Source organism: Sinohyriopsis cumingii, chromosome 5, assembly GCF_028554795.1.
Source record: "Sinohyriopsis cumingii isolate HCF-2022 chromosome 5, ASM2855479v2, whole genome shotgun sequence".
Lineage (NCBI taxonomy): Eukaryota > Metazoa > Mollusca > Bivalvia > Unionida > Unionidae > Sinohyriopsis > Sinohyriopsis cumingii.
In genome coordinates, this window is record NC_142965.1 from 5,176,259 (window position 1) to 5,202,207 (window position 25,949).

The following is a 25,949-nucleotide window of genomic DNA, read 5'->3' on the forward strand; positions in this document are numbered from 1 at the left end:
TTCTTTCTATATGGTTGTTTTGTGCCTGTTCTGCTAGCTAGGCTGCTAGCTCCATACTTACCTGTAAATGTTGTCATCTGTTTTTATTGTAGATACAAATGAGTGTGAAAATGACCCATGTTTCAACAATGCCACATGTATGGACACTGTTGGTTCCTACAGATGTATTTGTCAAAGAGGCTTTGAGGGAGAGAGATGTCAAAATAGTAAGTGAACTAGGAAGAAATATGAACCATTTTACTGACACCTTCCCCCCACCCCCTTATGTCATACCTCAAAGACTCCACAAAGATGTTTCCTGAAGTAAAAGTCAGCTCCCCTTTCTGCCTGCAGGAAAACAGATTCTAAAACATTTTTATATGTTTAAAGGTTCATGCAAAAATATATCCTAGAATATGCAGGGCTGATAAACTCCACTTACCTACTTGCAACACCCCTCCATGACTGTATGGGGTACTTGATTGAGATGATTAGCCAATCAGACTTGCTCTTTCAAGAAAACTTAGATTCTGTAGTGATGCCATCTTTGTGTATCTAGAGACAATCAGATTTTATTTACTTAGTGAAAAAATAGTGCTGAGTATGCCACAAAAGGTTGATGGGTTAAATGATGTCTTATGTCATTTTAATTATGCATATTTATGTAAAGTGAGATTTGGCCAGTCCATGTAACCAGGTCTGATGAATATAGAGAAGAGGAGCTTAGTGTAAGACATGATGGGCCTAATATATTTTTACAGTATCTGTAATGAAACTTTTGATGATTTTATATTGGAAAATATGTACTTAGTCATTATCGGCCGGATATATGTATTGTGTGTTCAACTAGGTCTGTGCCTGAACAGTTTGGTAAAAAGTATGTCTAAAACTCAATGTTCTTCTTCCTTGCAGACATCAATGAATGTGCTGATGGCAGTAATCCTTGTAAGAATGGTGGTTCTTGCATTGACACCTTTGGCTCCTATGAATGTAGATGTTCACAGCAATGGTCTGGGCCAAACTGCGACAATGGTAAGTCACAATCATGCCATTTCTCATTGAAATAAATTACCCAGTCATAGACTGTCATGAATACTTCCACTAACTCTCAGATCCAGCACTGCCAAGCTTAAAAAATATGTCTGCCATGAGAAGTGCTAAAGGATCTGCTTGCCAGGATTGAAGTCCGACTAGAGTGAACTCCCTTGGGTAGAGGGATTGGCAGCAAATGCTGTTGTTGTTGTAGGGTTTAATACCATTTTTCAGCACAAGATAGGCTATACATGGTGGCCAGTATAAATGGTGGAGGAAAAACCCGGAAAGAACCACCATTCCATGAAAAGCTACTGGCAAGCTTTCTCATGTACCTGCATTGACTGAGCCTGAGACTCAAACTCACACAGACAGAGGTGAGATGGCAGTGATCCATAATGGTGAGTGCTTTAGACCACTTGGCCACTTGGGGCCTTGGCAGCAAATGCAATCATTTGTCAATTAATACATCCTCTCATTTCAGCACCATCCTAATTACCTGCTTTTTGGTATATATTGCTTATAAATAAACTCAGTACTCTGCCTTGTTTTTGATTTCTGACAATAAATTGAACTGTTATTACATGTTGTAAGAGTATTCCTGTCCTTTCCTTTTCTTTATTCATGTACCCTTGATTGTAACATTAACATAATATTTGATTTCACCTACAATATGGAATTTAGTTGTTTCCTCTTGGATTAGCACCAAATTCTGTCATTCACTGTTGCTAATTCTATTTGTTCCTGTTCACCGTGCTGTTTAAAAAATCTTGCAAATACCTTTAATTTTGTGCCATTTCACAAATTGAAGTATTCCTTAGGAGGTTTCTTTGCCACAGATATTTGCCATCTATTTTCCTACTTCTTTATTCAATCTGTCATCATGGATGAATATTTTGTACTTCATTTGTCTGTTTTATCATACAATAAACTAACCAGCACCATCTTTGACTCCAATTGTCAGTAGTACTTACAGTATGTCTCAATACTCAACGATATTTTGTTTTATTCAGAGTGATAATTTATTCTCTTTAATTGGATTAATTATATACTTTTCTGGGCCAGTTATTCTTAGCATCCATTTCATGAATGATTGCATCATTTTAATGGCTTTGTATTTTCAGGTCTACTTTTATTAGAGTTACTGACCTTTTTTCCATCAATACTGTTTTCAAACTACAGCAGATCCTTGTAATCATTTTGGACTGAGTTATGGTTCTTGACCATTGACTTATGTCTTTACATGAGATGTTACTTGTAACCATCATAGGTCTCATGGACTTACATGGGTTTTGTCTTGTATGAATTTTGTCTCATTAATTATGCCCTATTTAGCTCTTCCTCGTGGTTTTTGGTTTCTTCATGAAAACTTCAGCAAAACCTGCTGGATTTTTACTGGATATGTTATGCACTTTCAGACTGATAAGACCTTAGGTGAATTTCATTTCCAGCATTTTATAAACATCATTTACAGGAATTTTGGTCCTTGATTTTCTGTCATCTTGATGTTGGTGTCTGTGACATGACTTTAGTAAGCTTAATGCAACTGTTCCACATTATTATTTAGCTGTAGCCCCGATAGCATATTCTCCTAACTTCTCCTAACTTTTGTTTCTGCGGCGTATCTTTACAAAGGAATAGTTCATTTCAGCCAAACGTTTTATGCAACTTTATATTGATGAAATGTTTTTTGAGTTGTATTTCTAGCATTTCACATCATCATTTAGAAGAAGATTTTGATCTCTGAATGTTTATTTTCCCCAAGCCATGGTTTCCCAGCATAAGTTTGGCTTCTTACCCTACCAAGCAAACTGTAGAGACCCAGGCATCTTGCATTGCATTTCTTACCTCTTATTTAAAGGATGATATTTCTATTTTGACTGTATTGACCTGGATTTTTTGGAGTACCCCAATACTACATGAATACTTTTATGCATATCAGCTCATCAGGTTAGTCCATGTTCATCTACAGGGTAGCAGTTAAGTCAAAATATTTCCAGACCATCATCAGTCATGCTATGGGATGAAGGACAAATGCAAAATTCTACATCTTCTATCCAAGAAACCATTTCATCCCAAAGAATTTGATTGATCTTGGTTGGATCTCTATTATCAGTTCCACAAGCTACTTTCCAATGTCACTTGACAATTTCTCAAGAGTTGGTTTCTCAAGATTTGCATGAGTGAAATTAGTCTTATCATGAATGCGTCTAGTCATTGACTCGTCATAATCCCATATCTCTCACTATATATCAGAAGACTAAAGCCATGGTGAACATTGCCTGAAAGGAATGTAGATCCATCCACCTGTTAATATTATCGTTACATACTATGACTGGGTAATATATTTGAAGAAGAAACCAAACCTTTTTAACAAAATATGTTTCTTTGATAATACTTAATTTATTATAATATGATCACTCTCTTCCTAACCTATGTTCCTGCAGTTGCATCTATGGAAGAGAGCATTTCTGCTTTAGAATTAGCTGACTAATTACATGATTTGTCAATGCCTTTATTCGAATGGACATATCTGTATGAGTATGCAAACAGTGTTTTAGCATTTGTATTGCAAAAACAAGTCCAAAGACATGGTTAATGCTTGATTAATTTTAGCTTTGGAGAAATGGATTTGTTACAGAGTGGATGCTCTCGTAATAAGTGGGTCACTAATTATTGAAGAATCATATTGACATTTTCTTTATCTATCTATATATATATGGATATAGATATATAGTGTTTACATTATAATTTATACTTGTATACTAGTGTAGTGGAGACCGAAGTGTTCCAATCAAATTCTCATCATATTTGTATGGATTTTTTTCTCAAAAATTATTGAATATATATAATTAACAGAGGATTTTTGGAAATTGTGTTTTTATTTTTTTTCCTGCATAAGCATGCCATTATTTAGGTATCATTGGCAACAAAGACAACATTATATGTTAAAGTGTGGTTTTAAAGTTTTCACAGGATGATGCAGGTGAAATAATGGATGAATATGATGGTATGAAACATGGTTAAGACACTGCATTCCAATGAATCCTTGTTTTTATTTACAGACACTGCATTCCAATGAATCCTTGTTTTTATTTACAGACACTGCATTCCAATGAATCCTTGTTTTTATTTACAGACACAAATGAGTGTTTCAGTAACCCGTGTGAAAACAGAGGGATATGTTCAAACATTCTGGGCGGATATCGGTGTGACTGTGCAGTGGGGTATATTGGACCTCAATGTAAAAATGGTATGAGACATTTACTATTGTTTCCTGTTTTTTTTATGGCATGCCATGTATATTTAGAGACTGTCTACATCATTTTTTGATTAATAGTATACATGCATATGCATAGAGACTGTTTACCACCCTTATTGATTAATATTGTTCATACATATGCATAGAGACTGTCACCTTTATTTATTATTAGTGTACATACATATGCCTAGAGACTGTCTACAGCCTTTATTTGTATTTAAACAAGTACCAGGTCAGCTCAAAAATGGAAACTGCAAGGTATCACATAATTAAAAATTTGTGAAATTATATATTAAAACTAATCAAAATCAAAATTATCCTAATTTAACTTAAAAGGTTACTGGTGGTTAAGATTGTTTTATTACTTTATCAAGAAGTTTGCTGGTATCCATAACTTTGGAGCCTGGTTTTCAGTATATTTAAATATTCCATTTAGTTGATTCTTATCTTAAAATACTAAACTCTTTAATTCTCAAGTTCAGTTCAAATAATAAAGTTCAGAATGAACTGTTTAAATGGTTTTCATACACATATTTCATACAAAATCTCTTTTTTACAAAAACCAGGTTTGCCTCTGAATCACACTGCCTGTGGCATTCAGAGGAGCTATAAAGATAAGTCAAGAGTAAGTTACTTACTCAAATGAGTTACCCATGACTTTTAATTATTTTATTCCTGGGATGAGTTCAATAATAAAATAACATTTCTGCAATGCCTGATTCCTTTACATGCAGTGTACATGGTTGATTTGCTTTGGACACAAATATAATCTGACTTGTAAAAAAAGAATAATTTTTTTACATATTCTCCTATCTGACATGTTTCTGCTCTTGTAATTCAGATGACAATGAGTGCTCAAGAGGTGTATGTCTCAATGGTGCCACCTGTGAAAACACAATTGGATCCTACAACTGTATTTGCCAGGAAGGATACACTGGAAGAAATTGTAGTCAAGGTCAGATTTTGTTTTACATCTTTGTTTCTTGATTGTCAGTATCCACTGCTCATGTGTGTGTGTGTATTTATGTTTGTGTATGTGAGTTTGTGTCAAAAGAGAGAGAGAGAGGTATGGAGTCATACAAATGGAGTTCTTTATAACTGAGGTTGTTTTATATTGAGGTATTTTATACATAATATTATTATTCAGTTATGATGTGTACTAAGCTCAAACTCTAGCTGAGGTCCCAAAATTTGATGATATGCACTCAGCTTAAACTCTATATCAAGCCCAAAATTTAGTGATATGTACTAAACTCTAGCTCAGGCCATAAAATTAATGATGTGCACCAAACTCAAACTCCTAAGCTTAGACCCCAAAATTAATGATATGCACTAAGCTCAAACTCTAGGTTAGGCCCCAAATTTAGCGATATGCATGAAGCTCAAACTCTAGCTCAGGCCATTATATTTTTATTTTTATTAATAACTTTTATTTAAGTTATAGACCGTCAATATTTGTGGACTTAAATACTAAGCCTGAGTTTCTTATTTGAAAACTTTTACAGACTATGGAGCTTAATTAAGTTGTCAGGAGGAGTTAACCTTGTTAGAACTTTTTATACTATCATTGCATATCATAGCTGAAAATAAAATTAAATACTTGTAAGTCATTTATTTCTCTTGGTAGACGTTGATGAGTGCTTATCAGGACGCTGTCTGAATGGTGGTACCTGCAAAAATCTGTTTGGAAGTTACGAGTGCATCTGTCCTCCATCTTGGACCGGCAGGAATTGTGAAGCAGGTAAATTATCAACAAGTGCCATTTGACAATGCACATTCTGGTGGAATAGATAATTTGTAAAGGTGCAAGATAATTATGGCGTTATTTTTTAGTAATGTTTTCATAAAATTATAGAAACAATGTCGTTTACAAGGTTTTACTTCATGGCAAACTTGAGTGATCTTCCTTACTACGGAATATCATTATCAGATGACAATAAAATATATGTTCTACAGATAATATAATTCTTGGCGGGAACTGTTTGTAAAATGACACTGATACCAAATCCCATTTAAGTAATTTAATTTATTATGAAATCTGAAAATGGGTCGATTGTATGTAATTATCATGTTGATTTTTATGTAATATTACACTTTCTGTGCAGTAAGATCTTGTTGGTATTTGTCAGTATATTTTGTTAAATTTACATTGACAACGATGATACCTTACCTTACTAACAACTATTTATATGCAAGCCATTGACGATGATGATACCTTACCTTACTCAGCTAACAACTATTTATATGTAAGCCATTGACAACGATGATACCTTACCTTACTCAGCTAACAACTATTTATATGCAAGCCATTGACAATGATGATACCTTACCTTACTCAGCCTACTACTCTTTCATATGCTGTATGTCTTTTACGTCTTATGATAACCAAATTCAGTCTACAAAAAATAATTTTCTTTAACATATCTTTTTTACTGTTTTATATGGTACATGATGACAAAATTGGTAATGCAAACAGATGTGCTGCATGGATATGTACATAAGTTAACACCTTTTGTACCATATGAATGTTAATTTACAGTTACCAATTTTGTAAACAGGCATTTACAGGCAGTAAATTGAACCACTAGTAAACCATTTATAATTGTAAGTTCTGAGGTTATAATTACGATAATGGGAAATTCTCATCATGCTTAGAATGCAGGCCATATTTTACCTTGCTGATGATTTGTACCTCCAAGACTCTAATTGTTTTTTTAAACCTATCAGATGTTGATGAATGCAAGAGAATCACCTGTTCCAATGGAGGCAAATGTACCAGCCTTAATGGAGCCTACAAGTGTGAATGTCCTGATGGGTGGACTGGTGATCTCTGTCAGATAGGTGGGTATTTCCCAGTGTTTGTCTGTCTGACCTGTCTTTATATGCTAGATGATAATATGCATGAGGCTTATCTATTTAGCCATCCTGCTGGGTGTTAAAGTGTGTTGTGAGTGGATCGATCTTCAGCCAGTGTCCAAGTATGTAGGGATGGTGGTGGATTGCCATCGTGTTGGGTGCTAAAGTGTGTTGTGAGTGGATCGATCTTCAGCCGGTGTCCAAGTATGTAGGGATGGTGGTGGATTGCCATCCTGCTGGGTGTTAAAGTGTGTTGTGAGTGGATCGATCTTCTGCTGGTTTCAAGTATGTAGGGATGGTGGTGGATTGCCATCCTGCTAGGTGTTATAGTGTGTTGTGAGTGAATCAATCTTCTGCTGGTTTCCAAGTATGTAGGGATGGTGGTGGATTGCCATCCTGCTGGGTGTTAAAGTGTGTTGTGAGTGGATCGATCTTCTGCTGGTTTCAAGTATGTAGGGATGGTGGTGGATTGCCATCCTGCTAGGTGTTATAGTGTGTTGTGAGTGGATCAATCTTCTGCTGGTTTCCAAGTATGTAGGGATGGTGGTGGATTGCCATCCTTATGGGTGGTCAAATAAAGGTGGTTGCTGGGGTATGGTCCTGTGGATGCTGTTTTTTTCTGTAATCACTGCGATGATGTGTATAGTCATGTAGCATCACAAATTTGTTTAGTCAATGGACAGGATTCAAGGGCTACATTTGGTGTATGTTGGAGTGATATTTTTGTTTCTTAGTTTGTTGGATCTTAGCACAGAAATTTACTAACAGTATATTTTAGTCTAAAAATATGTTTTTACACATCTGTATGATAAATTTCAATTTATTAACCGTTACAAAATGTAAACATGATTTTGAATTTTCACTGCATTGCTTATCAAATGGAACCCAATGCATTTCTGTTTGACCTCAGATAATAGGTGTTGAGAAGTGCGTAATTGTTTTAATGTATGGAGCAGAGACCTGTGTCAGAATGATGATTATTTCTCAGTAAGATACAAGCTTCTGTATATTTCCATGTCTGTCTTTCTGTCTGTTGCCTGTTTGACTTCATTCTAAGTGGTTACAGTTTTTAGATGCCAGTACTAAAAAGACATCCTGACATTATAAATTTGGTGACTTCTGTAATAAATTTGAACTTCTTTATTGGATATAGCAATGAAGTTTTAGAAATATGTTTTGCAAAATGCTATCCTGTTTGTCTCATAATTTTTAAAACCTGGATGACCATTTTTTAAAATTATTGTCAGATGTCAATGAATGTCTGGAGCTGAATTTCTGTAAGAATGGGGGCACCTGCCTTAATCTGCCAGGGACATTCCAGTGTTTATGCAAACCTGGATGGCTTGGAAACAGGTGTGAACTAGGTAAGTAGTTGATGAATCAAAATTACTTTCTTACTTAATCCTTTACTTGATTTGACAAGAATTGGCAAGAATGCTGAAGTTAAAGCTTTTAAAATTAAATATCTCTCTCTCTCTCTCTCTCTCTCTCTCTATATATATATATATATATATATAGATCCATCAATCAAGCAAATTATCTATGCTAAAATTCAGTGAAATACTTTAATTTTCAAAGTTTGTATGTAAACCAATACTTAAACATGTAGCGATAGTGTTACTATATAGGAATCTATTAAATGTTGTGAGTAAAATACTTGATTCCAAAAAATAATATACCCAACCTATTTTTACCTCAGACAAGAATGAGTGTTTGGATCGACCCTGCTTGAATGGAGCAACATGTATCAACAATGATGGTTCATTCACCTGTGAATGCTCTCTGGGTTGGACTGGATTTAACTGTGGACAGGGTATGTTTTTCTTCTACACATGTAAATGTCATGCATGTGGGTAACGTTTGGCAAGAATGTATGATAAACTGTAAGATATTGGATGTAATAATTTTCAATATGTAGCCACATAAATTAAAATGAATCACAATTTTGCTGTACTGGTCCAAGACCACAGAGTTTTTGCAGTGGATTTTCATCTTTCCGTAAGCTCAGGTTTGTTATTACTACCTCTCCTAAACTACTACAAGGATGGCCATGAAACTTCATGCCCACAACCATCCCAGGGCATAGGTGATTGTGAATGTAAATGGTACCCCTTCAGAATCCAGTATGGCCACAACAGCATCCATCTTGAAAGTCTTCCTCAGAACTGATAGTCATTAGTGATATTAGGTTTTACACTTTGGTCGGTCTTAATCCTGAAAATGTTATTGCTAAAATTGACATAAAGTTGTCACTTTTCATGATGTCTGGTTGTTTTTAAATGTTGCTAACATGGTAGCAATCTAAAAACTCTTGGTATTGTCGCTCCTCTTAAAGGAATGGTCATATCACTAAATGGGAATACCACTAAATCACGAAAACACTTCTCACTATATGAAGTCAGTCCAAAATGAAAAATATGACATCCCAAAATGGCCACCATAGAAGCAACTGCAAAACTCATGTTATAGCTACTTGTCTTGAATGAATGGTCATACCAGTGAGTTTGTCTTAATCAACCCGTCTTTCTAGCAATACATAGTTGTTCCTATATTTGTGTTTTAATATTGAATAACTTGGATCAGATTGTCTGTGTTCTATACCATTAGTATTATCCTCATAGCTGTGTTTTAAAATTGAATGTCATGGATTCGATTGTCTGTGTTCTATACCATTGGTAGCATGGATTGGATGGTCTGTGTTCTATACAATTAGTAGCATGTATCTAATTGTCTGTGTTCTATACAATTTGTATTATCCTCATAGCTGTGTTTTAAAATTGAATGACATGGATTCAATTGTCTGTGTTCTATACCATTGGTAGCATGGATTGGATTGTCTGTATTCTATACCATTAGTAGTATCCTCATAGCTGTGTTTTAGTATTGAATGACATGGATTCAATTGTCTGTGTTCTATACAATTAGTAGTATCCTCATAGCTGTGTTTTAAAATTGAATGACATGGATTGGATTGTCTGTATTCTATACCATTAGTAGTATCCTCATAGCTGTGTTTTAAAATTGAATGACATGGATTCGATTGTCTGTGTTCTATACCATTGGTAGCATGGATTGGATTGTCTGTGTTCTATACAATTAGTAGCATGTATCTAATTGTCTGTGTTCTATACAATTAGTATTATCCTCATAACTGTGTTTTAGTATTGAATGACATGGATTCGATTGTCTGTGTTCTATACCATTAGTAGTATCCTCATAGCTGTGTTTTAAAATTGAATGACATGGATTGGATTGTCTGTATTCTATACCATTAGTATTATCCTCATAGCTGTGTTTTAAAATTGAATGACATTGATTGGATTGTCTGTGTTCTATACCATTAGTAGTATCCTCATAGCTGTGTTTTAAAATTGAATGACATAGATTGGATTGTCTGTGTTCTATACCATTAGTAGTATCCTCATAGCTGTGTTTTAAAATTGAATGACATGGATTGGATTGGCTGTGTTCTATACCATTAGTATTATCCTCATAGCTGTGTTTTAAAATTGAATGACATGGATTCGATTGTCTGTGTTTTATACCATTAGTAGTATCCTCATAGCTGTGTTTTAGTATTGAATGACTTGGAGCTGTTCCAGAAATTGTTTTATTATATACTCATTTTTTTCTCTGTTAATTTTACATTGTCAGAATCATTCAATATTTTACAATACTGAACTTGCGTGCAACATATTGCTCTCATAAAGGAACTACTTTCTATTGTAAACAAAAAAATGGATGCAGACCCTAGCACTTTTGATTTGTAAACAAATCATGTACACTCACGTAGTAGGTGCTTTATGCTTTGGTTGATTAAATTTGTTTCTGAATGAAGTAAAGCAGATGTTTCATGGACAGTGCCACATACCAGCTGCTTTGGCACATTCCAAGTAAAAAATTTTGATGCAATATTTCGGATTTAGGCTAGCTAAACAGCAGATGCCAGAAAGGGTCCTTACAAATAACATGCAAGTGACAAGGCATAAACTGTCTTCTTTAGCTGGTAATAAGAATGGTAAAAAAATATGCTTACAATTTTACATCCTGAATTTCCTCAAAATATACTTTCTTAGTCATGCAAATCCGAATTACATGAGCCATGTCATAGGTTCTCAATCTTGACTACACATTTCAAAATTGTACTTTAATTTCAAATATAAGTGCAATTACATCCTCCTTGCTGCACTTAAAATGAAATAAGTATTAAATTCCATAGCGTCTTTTTTTTGACAATTGAAATTGAAAAACTTCATATTTTTCCCACATTATGATTTCAAACATTCAATGACAGAAACAGAAATACATTTGCAGACGTCAACACGCTTCTCCCATGCTTCTTCAATCCGATATATTTCATGTGGAATTGTCACATATAAATCCAGCCCATAAATACGAAATTTCGTAGAATCGACAAAAATACCAAAATCTATTCATTTCACATCAAATGGAAAAGTTGTTGCAACGCGCATTCATTCACAGTATGACTCCAAATTTCAATTTTAACTTGACATGCCATTTTCTTTCAAAAGTTTCGTCAACCGCGTGACTAAATTCAAATTTATCTTGGAGGAGTTATGTGCGCAGTAATAATATTGTTATGTAATGATGAATCTGCGCTTGAGTTTGGAATATGGCATGTATTCAGTTACTTTGTTTCTTGTAGTGTATTTTGTTAATATAATTAAGCCTTGTGTTGAATAAGATAATGAGCATATAATAAAATAAAAGGGTTACTGCATTTGTTTGGAAACATGTGAACTCGTCTTGTTGGATGGATATACTGCACTTCCAAGGCCATGCGAAAAACTCGCTCATATTTTCCAACAAAATGGAGTAACCTACAAATATGGGAGAATTGGTATTTTTTCCAAAACTCCATTCCCATACAATTCTAATTAGACTGGTCAACCTAGAATGTTTACAGCCAGGGCATAACTACCTCACCTGTGGCTCCTGCATTTCAGAGAGAGGGGGTCCTATAAGATGGAGGCCCAAATCCCAAGTCTTATTAAATTGTCTTTTCTGAACCTTAACAGGAGGTACAAAATTTGAAGTTAAGCCACTGTTGATGACAGTTTGAATTATCTCTGTCACTCATATTTAATTAAGTTCAAAGCCTACCACCCACCCCCACTTTCAATTTTGAAAACAGTAATAAGTAGGTATGTATGCATATTGTTTTTCTTTATTCCACAGATGTAAATGAATGCCTGCAGAGCCCTTGCCTGAATGGAGGAACATGCCAGAATGCACCTGGTTATTACACCTGTACTTGTCCAAAGGGGTTCGCGGACAAGGACTGTGGCACAGGTACATAAATTATGATAAGACACTAGAATTACTGTCTAATGTAGAATTAAAACTGCAATGCATTTTTGAAAAAAATGTCTTTCATTAGGTTGGTTATACAGGCTTTGCCAAGATAAATTTCAGTTCTTCTGTTTCTATTGTTTTATGTTTCTTTACAAGCCAGCCATAATACTGCTCAATTTAAGCCATAAGGTAGGTTGTGGAGAAAGATAAATACAAAGAAAAACATAAAGAGCAGAAAATCAGAACCAGACTAAATGTAAGAGGTCATTGTTTTGGTGAGGTTGACACTAAGGGAATTTGGACTATAATGTGATTATAGGTAATTAGCACTGTACTAAGTTACACAGATCAAACTAGACATTTTAAGATATATGTGATAATTATTTCTGAATCGGCTACAGTACAACTTTTATAAACTGGACACTGTTAGGATCACAATTATAAGAGTCGTTTCAGAGAGATGTCAGTTTTTATTGGGGTTTAATATTGAATGACATGTTTTGGATTGTCTGTATCATACAGTGGAACCCAGCTATAATGCAATAATTGGGGTCCAGAAAATTGGATCGCATTAATAGCAGGGTCGCGTTAATGTGGTTTTTAAAGTATTTTACTTTTTACAGAGAACAACACATTGGCACATATACGTGTATTCATGTCTAATGTATATCATGAATAGGGTATCAACTCCATTTACTATCATGCCGTCATGGCATGCAATTCATCCATAATGCATGTAATTCCATTGAAACATTGCACACATATTTAAAATATTCAGTAATTTTGTCACATATCATTATGTGTCTGAATTCAAGGGGAAAAATTAACAATGAAATTAGGTTAAGAAAGACAAAGCACATGTATGGTTCATTACGTTCCAAGGTCTATGAACAACGCCTGTACAAATTTCATACTTCGAAAATTTTCTCATATGTGTTTCTGTGTACCTTTATCCATTGTAAATTCCCAATAATTAACACTTGTACACTTAATCATTTGAATGACTACAGCAAGAATAATTAACAAACAACACATGCTTTTAGCATGCATATAATTTTTACTTTAGATTTTGTGAATATCGAAAGAAACATATGAAAAATACTTTTATAAGGATATTTAAGCTGAACGCATGTACAATTTCATACCCTTTCAATTTCCAGCTAATAAAGTGGACTTTATTTACTGGTCAAGTGACTGTGTCTAATAAACACCACCCAGACCAGCAAATATGTTGGTGGCTTTCTTTTTTTGATGTTTATTAAATTGTGAGAATCTTTTGTCAATGATTGCAGTGGTTGCTGATAGATTGTGTATGCAGTTAAAGAAGCAACACGTCAGCTATTGTTTGAGCAATGATTGTATACAGACTTAATTGGAGACAATCACAAAGATGACTTACTGGCTTTACTCATGGATCAGTAATAAGTAACATTTCTGATAATGTTTATTTTGGCATAACACTTCAAGAACTTGTTGAAATTGTTAAATTTCAGAAGCCAGGCCATAATCTTATTATATTCAAATTTGTATGCAAACTCTTTCCCCAAATGATAATAAACATTTTACACACTATTTCTATTTCTTGTACTTTAAACAAACATTTTTTTCTGGGTACAAGAAAAATGAAAAATACACATACATGTATTTAGAATTTCAGGAACCATGCCACAATTGTATTATATTCGAATTCATGCACGATCTTTTCCCCAAAATGATAATGCACTTTTTATACACTATTTCACGTATTTTGAAGAAAATATTTTTTTTTCATGTGCAAATGAATATATGAAATTTTGGGGAGCCACGCCACAAACATGTTATATCCAAATTTGTGTTATCTTGGGGCGGGTTATAGCGGGGTCACACTGTATAACTTATAAGACAAGTCCACCTACAGCATAGACCATATGGATTACTTATAACTTACTTATAAGACAAGTCCACCTACAGCATAGACCATATGGATTACTTATAACTTACAAGACAAGTCCACCTACAGCATAGACCATATGGATTACTTATAACTTACTTATAAGACAAGTCCACCTACAGCATAGACCATGGATTACTTATAACTTATAAGACAAGTCCACCTACAACATAGACCATATGGATTACTTATAACTTATAAGACAAGTCCACCTACAGCATAGACCATATGGATTACTTATAACTTACTTATAAGACAAGTCCACCTACAGCATAGACCATATGGATTACTTATAACTTACTTATAAGACAAGTCCACCTACAGCATAGACCATATGGATTACTTATAACTTACTTATAAGACAAGTCCACCTACAGCAGAGACCATATGGATTACTTATAACTTATAAGACAAGTCCACCTACAGCATAGACCATATGGATTACTTATAACTTATAAGACAAGTCCACCTACAGCATAGACCATGGATTACTTATAACTTATAAGACAAGTCCACCTACAACATAGACCATATGGATTACTTATAACTTATAAGACAAGTCCACCTACAGCATAGACCATATGGATTACTTATAACTTACTTATAAGACAAGTCCACCTACAGCATAGACCATATGGATTACTTATAACTTACTTATAAGACAAGTCCACCTACAGCATAGACCATATGGATTACTTATAACTTATAAAACAAGTCCACCTACAGCATAGACCATGGATTACTTATAACTTACTTATAAGACAAGTCCACCTACAGCATAGACCATATGGATTACTTATAACTTATAAGACAAGTCCACCTACAGCATAGACCATGGATTACTTTAACTTATAAAACAAGTCCACCTACAGCATAGACCATGTTCTGCCATCATAAAATGTGCCTGCAGATCAGGGTCTATTTTGCTTGTTCTACTGATTGCTTCTAACAAACTGCATAGACCCAGATCTGCCAGCACATTGTGATAGACTTGAGTGTTGATGTAAGATAACATGTCCAAACTGCGGTCTACCACTTTAATGATTATCAAAGGAGTCATAGATATGTACTTTGTTATAGTTGGGGGAGCCAAAATCATACCATTTTCATTCCAAAAATATGCATATTTGTCCAGTTTTGACACGGAAATTCACAGTTGAGAGGAGCTTGGTTTGAGAATTAGATAAGTAATAAAACAAAACCTTTGTTTGCTTGTTTAATTTTAAAGTTAAAAGCAAGAATAATCTAATTATAAGAAAATATCTATATTTAATGAGTTTATTTTATGGAAAAGAAGAAAAATGTTGCCTTTCTGGATTGTGCAACATTGCACAGTAACTTCTTGCAACTTATCAGCCGGCTTTATGATCATATTTGTTGATTGCTTTATTGCATGAAAGCTTACTTTACATATCTCACAGTCATATTTGTTTCAGAAAATTATCTTTAGCTTCCTTTCTGAAAAACTTTATGAATTGCTAGGGCCCCCATGTCCCATATTGAAAATGTAAGAAAATCTCAGGATCAGCCACTTTAAACTGAGATACATTAAATGGAAAATTAGAATTCAACCAATTAAATGGTATCCATAGGAAAATAGAATTTAACCAATTTAATAGTTTCCATCATCAAATCCATGTTATGTCAGGAACTGATTTATACTGGGGCACATCACATGGAAAAATAGAATTTGACCTATACTAAGGTATGCCACACAGAAAAATAGAATTCAACCTATACTAAAGTACACCTCATGGCAAAATAGGATTTAACATATAATAAAGTACACCACATGGCAAAATAGAATTCAACCTATACTAAAGCACAGCACATGGCAAAATAGGATTTGACCTATAATAAAGTACACCACATGGCAAATTAGAATTCAACCTATACTAAAGCACAGCACATGGCAAAATAGGATTTGACCTATAATAAAGTACACCACATGGCAAATTAGAATTCAACCTATACTAAACTCCACCACATGACTAAATAGAATTCAACTATACTAAAGTACACCACATGGCAAAATAGAATTCAACCTATACTAAAGTACACCACATGGAAAAATAGAATTCAACCTATACTAAGTACACCACATGGCAAAATAGAATTCTACCTATTCTAAGTACACCACATGGCAAAATAGAATTCAGCCTATACTAAGTACACCACATTTCAAAATAGAATTCAGCCTATACTAAGTACACCACATGGCAAAATATAATTTGACCTATACTAAAGTACACCACATGGCAAATTAGAATTCAACCTATACTAAAGTCCACCACATGGCACAATAGAATTCAACCTATACTAGAGTACACCACATGGCAAAATAGAATTTGACCTAAAATAAAGTACACCACATGGCATATTAGAATTCAACTTGTACTAAAGTACACCACATGGCAGAATAGAATTCAACCTATACTAAAGTACACCACATGGAAAAATAGAATTCAGCCTTTACTAAGTACACCACATGGCAAAATAGAATTTAGCCTTTACTAAGTACACCACATGGCAAAATAGAATTCAGCCTTTACTTAGTACACCACATGGCAGAATAGAATTCAACCTATACTAAAGTACACCACATGGAAAAAAAGAATTCAGCCTTTACTAAGTACACCACATGACAAAATAGAATTCAGCCTTTACTTAGTACACCACATGGCAGAATAGAATTCAACCTATACTAAAGTACACTGCATGGCAAAATAGAATTCAGCCTTTACTAAGTACACCACATGGCAAAATAGAATTCAGCCTTTACTAAGTACACCACATGGCAAAATAGAATTCAGCCTTTACTAAGTACACCACAAGGCAAAATAGAATTCAGCCTTTACTAAGTACACCACATGGCAAAATAGAATTCAGCCTTTACTAAGTACACCACATGGCAAAATAGAATTCAGCCTTTACTAAGTACACCACATGGCAAAATAGAATTCAGCCTTTACTAAGTACACCACAAGGCAAAATAGAATTCAGCCTTTACTTAGTACACCACATGGAAAAATAGATTTGAACCTATACTAAGTACACCACATGGCAGAATAGAATTCAACCTATACTAAAATACAAAACATGGCAAAATAGAATTTGACCTATAATAAAGTACACCACATGGCATATTAGAATTCAACTTGTACTAAAGTACACCACATGGCAGAATAGAATTCAGCCTTTACTAAGTACACCACATGGCAAAATAGAGGTCAACCTATACTAAGTACACCACATGGCAAAATAGAATTCAGCCTTTACTAAGTACACCACATGGCAAAATAGAATTTAACTTGTACTAAAGTATACCACATGGCAAAATAGAATTCAACCTATACTAAAACACCACATGGCAAAATAGAATTCAGCCTATACTAAAGTACACCACATGGCAAAATAGAATTTAGCCTATACTAAGTACACCACATGGCAAAATAGAATTCAACCTATACTAATTACACCACATGGCAAAATAGAATTTAACCTATACTAATTACACCACATGGCAAAATAGAATTCAACCTGTACTAAAGTACTCCACATGGCAAAATAGAATTCAACCATACTAAAGTACACCACATGGCAAAATAGAATTCAACCAATATAGATATATCTGCCACCATACCCCAGTTATATCAGGTGTACAGTGTTATAATGATGTACTTTATAGTGTGAAGACAACTATTGTACCTTCCATTTCTATACTTATGCACACTAATAAACTATTGTTGCCCATTCTACCTATAAAAATATTTTCAGATGTAGATGAGTGCCTGACTAATCCATGTCTATATGGAGGGAACTGTACAAATACCTTAGGCTCTTTCTACTGTGGCTGTCCTGCAGGAAGAAGTGGGTTTGACTGTCGAAATGGTAAGTTTTGAGGGAAAAAAGTTATAAAATTAAAACATATTTGATTGGTTGAAGAAAGTAAATGAAGAGATTTATAAACTTGTGTGATTATAAGTTCCCCCAGAAAACTCCTAAGAGTACAGAACACATAAAATCAGTACACAGTCATCATGCTGGTTATATATTTGTACACCTGTTAAGTGTCCTGTGTTTATGGCATTCATTTACCCACTCAGGTACAAGTGTATGACCAATCAAACCTGCCCTAGGAGAGTCTTTTATATTAAGGAAAATTTTGCCAATGTTTCATGTCTGATAATTACTCTATATTAGAATTATTTATAATCCAGATAAATTCAAAATTCTTATTTACCGCCATGTCGGTCAATTCTGCGCATCGGGTAATTCTGCGAAATGATACGTCATTTCTGTAAACATTGGATCACATGCTATTTTGGGTCAAAAAGCCATTTTGTTTCCAGAAAGAACAATCGTATATTAATTAAGAAAAGTGATATTCATAAAGTGTACAAAAATATCCCACATTTAGACTCGAAATGCACATAAAAATGTAATTTCTAAATGGCAGCGTGAAGACCCACTCCATGACCTTCTTGACCCTGTAACCCAGAAAATACGATTTACTATGCATCTTTTAGAATAATACAAATAAATACATTATATAAAAGATGGAAATGTGTACCTTAAAACAAAACTGTATTTTAATCCAAGTTTCCAATTTTGCAAGAAGTTGTCCCACATGTACAAAATCGTCTGCTACCCAATGTGTCTACTTTCCACTATAACATAAATTATCAACAGATTCCTTGGCGTATAGTCTGTTTCTAAATTCTGTAGTAATTTTTTCCCCATCAACAAGACGTTGCAATCACATTACATCCTATTCATTGTTGTTTCTCTTTCACGTAATAGCTTATTTTTCATAAAATGTTGAACTTTGCTAACTTTTTTACAACATCAGTTTAGTTTGCTTAATACCTCTTGCCATTCATTGGCATTTTTACGTTGAATTTTGTAAAACTAGCTATAAACCTGACCTAATTACTCGACTGAACTGCTGACAGAAACAGTCCAAAGTAATATATTTCATTTCTGTAGCTCAAATTGATAAACATGACATCTTTTCAAAGCTATGCGCAGAATAGGCCGACATATCGCGAATCAGGAAAACAGGGGGGTGGTATCCTCTGTGTCCAAAGTTAATATTATCTTGAAAAGAATATTCTGGTGACCATTGCATCTTTTCAAATGGTAAGCATTGCTGTATTTTATTTTTGTTAATCGCTCGAATTCCATATGTGTTTTGCTTCAATATTGGAAACGAAAACCTTAGGTGCGCAGAAATGCCTGACAACATTGTAGTGTTTCTCTCAGATATGGTGTCCAACACATAAATCTGTACTTTTCCCAAAAGGTGAATACACAAGATTTACCTTTGCATAAGGCCAGATGTTGTTTAGGGTAAAGACAAAATATGTTCTACAGGATGCTTATTTTAAATGTTCGGACACATTGTATATGAAAATTGCAATAACTCTGTCTGAGTTTACAAAAGATATGAAGTTTTATAAAATATGCATGTACGATAAATCGGCACTATTTCTGTGTGTGATTGTCAAAATTCCTTCGCAACAGAGAACGTTTTGCCTTAAATGACCTGTGTCATTTGGAGATCACAAATGCATAAATGGCAACATTATTGTACTGGCAGGCAAACTGTGAATTATATATATATATATATATATATATATATATATATATAAAGAATAAAAATCATATGGCAAATAACAGTCCTTTCAAGTAGTCAGTTTATTACATATATATATATATAAAGTTTTAATATATTTCAAAGAGAAACGATTTTAAAAAGGAGTTATTCTTTAAACAAATGTTCTATATCACCTGACTTTTATTCATTTACTTGGACAGAACATGTATGCAGTAGGTAAACATCTGTTAAGATTTTTAATTTTGCTGTATCCATCATTGTCCATAAAAGTGTTGACACATGACATAGTTGGCTTTTCTTGTGTTATTTGCTGTACCCATCATTGTCCATAAAAGTGTTGACACATGACGTACATGGCTTTTCTTGTGTTATTTGCTTGATCTGTCATTGTCCCTACAAGTGTTGACACATGACATACATGGCTCTTCTTGTGTTATTTGATGTACCCATCATTGTCCCTAAAAGTGTTGACACATGACATAGTTGGCTTTTCTTGTGTTATTTGCTTGATCCGTCATTGTCCATAAAAGTGTTGACACATGACATAGTTGGCTTTTCTTGTGTTATTTGCTTGATCCGTCATTGTCCATAAAAGTGTTGACACATGACATACATGGCTTTTCTTGTGTTATTTGATGTACCCATCATTGTCCATAAAAGTGTTGACACATGACATACATGGCTTTTCTTGTGTTATTTGCTTGATCCGTCATTGTCCATAAAAGTGTTGACACATGACATACATGGCTTTTCTTGTGTTATTTGCTTGATCCGTCATTGTCCATAAAAGTGTTGACACATGACATACGTGGCTTTTCTTGTGTTATTTGCTTGATCCGTCATTGTCCATAAAAGTGTTGACACATGACATACATGGCTTTTCTTGTGTTATTTGCTTGATCCATCATTGTCCATAAAAGTGTTGACACATGACATAGTTGGCTTTTCTTGTGTTATTTGCTGTACCCATCATTGTCCATAAAAGTGTTGACACATGACGTACATGGCTTTTCTTGTGTTATTTGCTTGATCTGTCATTGTCCCTACAAGTGTTGACACATGACATACATGGCTCTTCTTGTGTTATTTGATGTACCCATCATTGTCCCTAAAAGTGTTGACACATGACATAGTTGGCTTTTCTTGTGTTATTTGCTTGATCCGTCATTGTCCCTAAAAGTGTTGACACATGACATACATGGCTTTTCTTGTGTTATTTGATGTACCCATCATTGTCCCTAAAAGTGTTGACACATGACATACATGGCTTTTCTTGTGTTATTTGCTTGATCCGTCATTGTCCCTAAAAGTGTTGACACATGACATACATGGCTTTTCTTGTGTTATTTGCTTGATCCGTCATTGTCCCTAAAAGTGTTGACACATGACATACATGGCTTTTCTTGTGTTATTTGATGTACCCATCATTGTCCATAAAAGTGTTGACACATGACATACATGGCTTTTCTTGTGTTATTTGCTTGATCCGTCATTGTCCATAAAAGTGTTGACACATGACATACATGGCTTTTCTTGTGTTATTTGCTTGATCCGTCATTGTCCATAAAAGTGTTGACACATGACATACGTGGCTTTTCTTGTGTTATTTGCTTGATCCGTCATTGTCCATAAAAGTATTGACACATGACATACATGGCTTTTCTTGTGTTATTTGCTTGATCCATCATTGTCCATAAAAGTGTTGACACATGTCATACATGGCTTTTCTTGTGTTATTTGCTAGCTAGTTACTGGATCTTCTTCAAGATTTCACTGAATATGACATAGTAATGAACTTTAATGAAACAAATGATGACTATATTAAGACATAAAAGTCAATAAATGCAGTAATAATAAATAAATAATGGATTCAATTTAAAGCATATTTAGTGTTGCTTTCAATTATCAGTATGTGAATTCGGTGCTTGTGCAGAAATAAAATCAGAGGATACCATGGTTACAGAATAAACAGAATTATACACAACATGTCTTCTAACATTTTAGTGTTACCATTACCAATTTTCACTGTACATTTACGAGTCTTTTTTGGCCATATAATCTGAGTTGTTCGATAATGAGGTCTAATGATCTCAGGCATTTTCTGGATCAGCTTCTGGTTTAAGCTACCCAGGTTCAAGATGATTTATCACAAAATCAAAATTTTACATGTTGAGCAGAAACTTTGACTTTATCTAAATGTCAGAGTTTTGCTACATGGATATTTATTATTGTCACAGTATCATCATACATGTTATGTAAAAAATTGTCATTTATAACCGTGCAATAATGACACAATTATTAAATTGACATTGTATTTAGGTTATAAAAAATCTCACACTTTTGTTCACTGGACTCATCAAATAAAAAAAACATGCTACTCTCTGCATGCTGCTAATTTTATACACTTCAAATCCAATCACCACTCATGTTATATCTTCAATATACAATTGAATGTTCCAGATACCAATGAGTGTTTGGAATCTCCATGTCAGCATGGAGGTACCTGTTTTAACAGTGATGGATCCTACACATGTATCTGTACAGGAAGTTGGACTGGGCTCAACTGTAATGATGGTAATGCATGTTTCTATTGATATTATCTATAGTGCTTCTGTACAGGAAGCTGGACTGGGTTGACCTGTATTGATGATAAAAATGCATGTCTATGATTTCTGTTATAGTCACACAATTATTGTCACATCAAACCTTACTTGTAATAATCTCTAAACTCATAATTATGTATCTTAATGAAATAGACAATAAAAAATGAGTATAGCCATTGCACAAAAATTCCTTTTCCAACTCTTTTGCTACACTGGGTTTAATTCATGTAATTAACTAATGCTATTTAGCATAGACTGGTTTGCATCATGATTGAAAGTCATATCAAGGTCATTTGCTCCTGACTGTAGCTTGTTTTGTAACAGTGATGTTAATGAGTGTTTTACAGCAATTTTATATCTATATTCTTTTTGATTTAGACATAAATGAGTGCAGATTGAATCCTTGTCAACATGGCAGCAAATGTGAGAACCGCATTGGTAGCTTCATCTGCACGGACTGTCCCCCAGGCTGGACTGGCACTCTCTGTGATACAGGTGTATATCTCATTTAATGTCTATCAGTGTGTGTGTGTGTGTCTTGTGTGTATGTTTGTGTGTGTCTTGTGTGTGTGTATGAATTGAAAACTTCTCTACAATCATAGTGTCATAGCCATAATGGGCATTAATACAACATTGACAAATTTGAGATTTTCTATATGTAGTCTTGCCTGTATTTAAACATGTAGTGATCAGAAAATTGTTGGAAATACTAAAGAAATGTAACATTATAACCTGGAAATTAGAAGTTATTCTTAGATGCTTATATAGCCAAACTGTAAATATGGCCACCTCCCATTACAGAAAACCTGAATTAAATCCAACATTTACTTTGAATCAAGAAGGAGAATTATGTAATTATTTATAACTTCTGAGTGAATACTCACAAAACACATCAGAACATAAATGATAATCTACTGACATTATGCAGGACCCAGTGACAAATGTACTACTTCAGTCTATGATATAGTACATCTTGTTAGCTAATAAAACATAAACTAGTGACATTATGCAGGACCCAGTGACAAATCCACTAATTCAGTCTATGATATAGTGCATCATGCTAGACAATAAAACATAAACTACTGACATTATGCAGGACCCAGTGACAAATCCACTATTTCAGTCTATGATATAGTACATCTTGTTAGCCAATAAAACATAAACTACTGACATTATGCAGGACCCAGTGACAAGTCCACTAATTCAGTCTATGATATAGTACATCATGCTAGACAATAAAACATAAACTACTGACATTATGCAGGACCCAGTGACAAATCCACTACTTCAATCTATGATATAGTACATCATGCTGGACAATAAAACATAAACTACTGACATTATGCAGGACCCAGTGACAAATCCACTACTTCAGTCTATAATTTAGTACATCTTGTTAGCCAATAAAACAAAGAAACTTTGCTTGCTATGAGTGTTGTTGTTGTTGTGGGGTTTAATGCCATTTTTCAGCACACGATAGGCTATGCATGGCAGCCAGTATTATTGGTGGAGGAAGAACCCGGGAAACCCCCAGGAAGAACCACCTACCCATGAGAAGCTTCTGGCAAGCTTTCTCACATACCCACATTGGCTGAATCCTAAACTCAAACCCGCACAGACAGAGGTGAGATGGCAGTGATCCGTAACAGAGAGCGCTTTAGACCACTTGGCCACTCGATGCTTGCTATGAGTGAATAACACATGTTTCATCTGATGGGTAAAAAACCTGAGTATTTTCACTGAGCTTTCCACAGACTCAATTAAATATGTCCATTATTCACTCATTTCAAGCAAATATCCTCTATGTAATATTTAGTTCTATTCATCAAGACCAGATGGCCTATTATTGTCATCCACTTGTCATCTGTTATCAGTTTGTTATCACTACTCCTCCAAAGACTATTGCCATGAAACTTTACACACACATTCATCCCTTAGTCTTATAATTTTGGCCCTAAATTAGAATAATGCTGTTTGTACATCCAATATTGCTGCCACAGTGGCCATTTTGACAATCTTTGATTGGCTGATGGGGTTTAGATGATTTTAGAGGAATTCAATAACTTCCTATTGGTTTGGCTAGGTCACATGAATAGGCAAGTTTGAAGCAAAATAAATAGTAATATCTGTCACATGGGGTATATTATGAAATATAGTTGCAGTAGAAGGAAAGAATCAAGCAATCAGATTCATTTCCTTTTTTAAGTCATTCTTTTTTCGTTTTTTTCACTTTGAAAGTTTGCTAATGTGTTTTTTGTTGTACTTAGATATTATTTGAGAGGAAAAACATTTGTTTGGAAAAAGAAAGTACTCATTATTTTGGACAATAATATTATTCTGGAACTGTTGTAAATTATTCAGACAACACCATCTGGAAAACATCACAATTCTTGATGTGAAATAGCATCCGGTTATGAAATTTATTCAGAACTTTTAATTGTTTTGGACTTTCATTTGTATGGAATGTTTCATTCATTTAGACTTTCATATAACTTTATCATAATTATTTTGGATTCACTTCATAATACTCTAAGTATCTCTCACATTTTCGTTTATAACTTTGAGATTTAATTGTCAATTTTACAAAATTTGTTGATTTTGCTTTTTTTTGTTTGTGACCACAGAGTCATAACACTTCTCGATTAACATAATTACAGATTTAAGTTTTTTAAGTCCTTACAAGGACCCCTCACCAGCATTGACACTCGTCATGTATGCATACCTTCATTGATTTGCATTGAGTATAGGGTTGATTCCACTTGTTGGACATGAACAATGTATAACATTGCTGCCCTGATGGGTCAGCATGCGTGTACATTGTCTGTTACTGTTTAACCACATTTGGACAAATATCTGCTTCATAGTTTAATTTGGGTCGAACATGAGCAGGAACAAAACACATGCTGTAGATGCTGTCAGTCAGGTGGCTTGAATATTTACTGTATTTACTTTAGCTAGTTGCTAAAACAGCATTTAGCTTATGAGTTATGTGCACACTGACACTGCTGTGAAAAGGACCATTTTACCTTTGCTCAGAAGGTTAACTTGTTACAGTCAGTCCAAACTTACGGTAAAACAGTACAACATCGACTCATCTTTGTAATGCTAGATACTAATTACAACATCTAATGACAATGGATGATTTCGCACTTAGGCTTTGCTTGCCTGAGCAAAGTTTAGCTAGACATTATTTCCATTACTATTATCATTCTTTAGAATAGAATCTAAACATCTCCACATTAGGATTGTTTAGCAGTAACATGCTGGGTTGGCACTCATGGGGTTCAGGGTTTGATCCTTTTGACATCTTCCTTGATATCATTGTTTGGTGACCTGTCCAAAATCTGTGGT

At 34.3% G+C, this 25,949-nt stretch overlaps 1 protein-coding gene across 1 annotated transcript in view; it reads left to right on the top strand.

Moving 5' to 3' along the window:
- Positions 1-25,949, top strand: part of LOC149798563 (uncharacterized) — a 258,625-nt gene that overhangs the window by 134,131 nt on the left and 98,545 nt on the right. The window contains exons 56-67 of the mRNA XM_089957207.1: positions 93-206; positions 892-1,011; positions 4,151-4,264; positions 5,115-5,228; positions 5,901-6,014; positions 7,001-7,114; positions 8,377-8,493; positions 8,829-8,942; positions 12,329-12,442; positions 18,153-18,266; positions 22,456-22,569; positions 22,977-23,093. Of these exons, the coding sequence (XP_089813333.1) occupies positions 93-206; positions 892-1,011; positions 4,151-4,264; positions 5,115-5,228; positions 5,901-6,014; positions 7,001-7,114; positions 8,377-8,493; positions 8,829-8,942; positions 12,329-12,442; positions 18,153-18,266; positions 22,456-22,569; positions 22,977-23,093 (1,380 nt within the window). The remainder of the gene's footprint in view (positions 1-92; positions 207-891; positions 1,012-4,150; positions 4,265-5,114; positions 5,229-5,900; positions 6,015-7,000; positions 7,115-8,376; positions 8,494-8,828; positions 8,943-12,328; positions 12,443-18,152; positions 18,267-22,455; positions 22,570-22,976; positions 23,094-25,949) is intronic.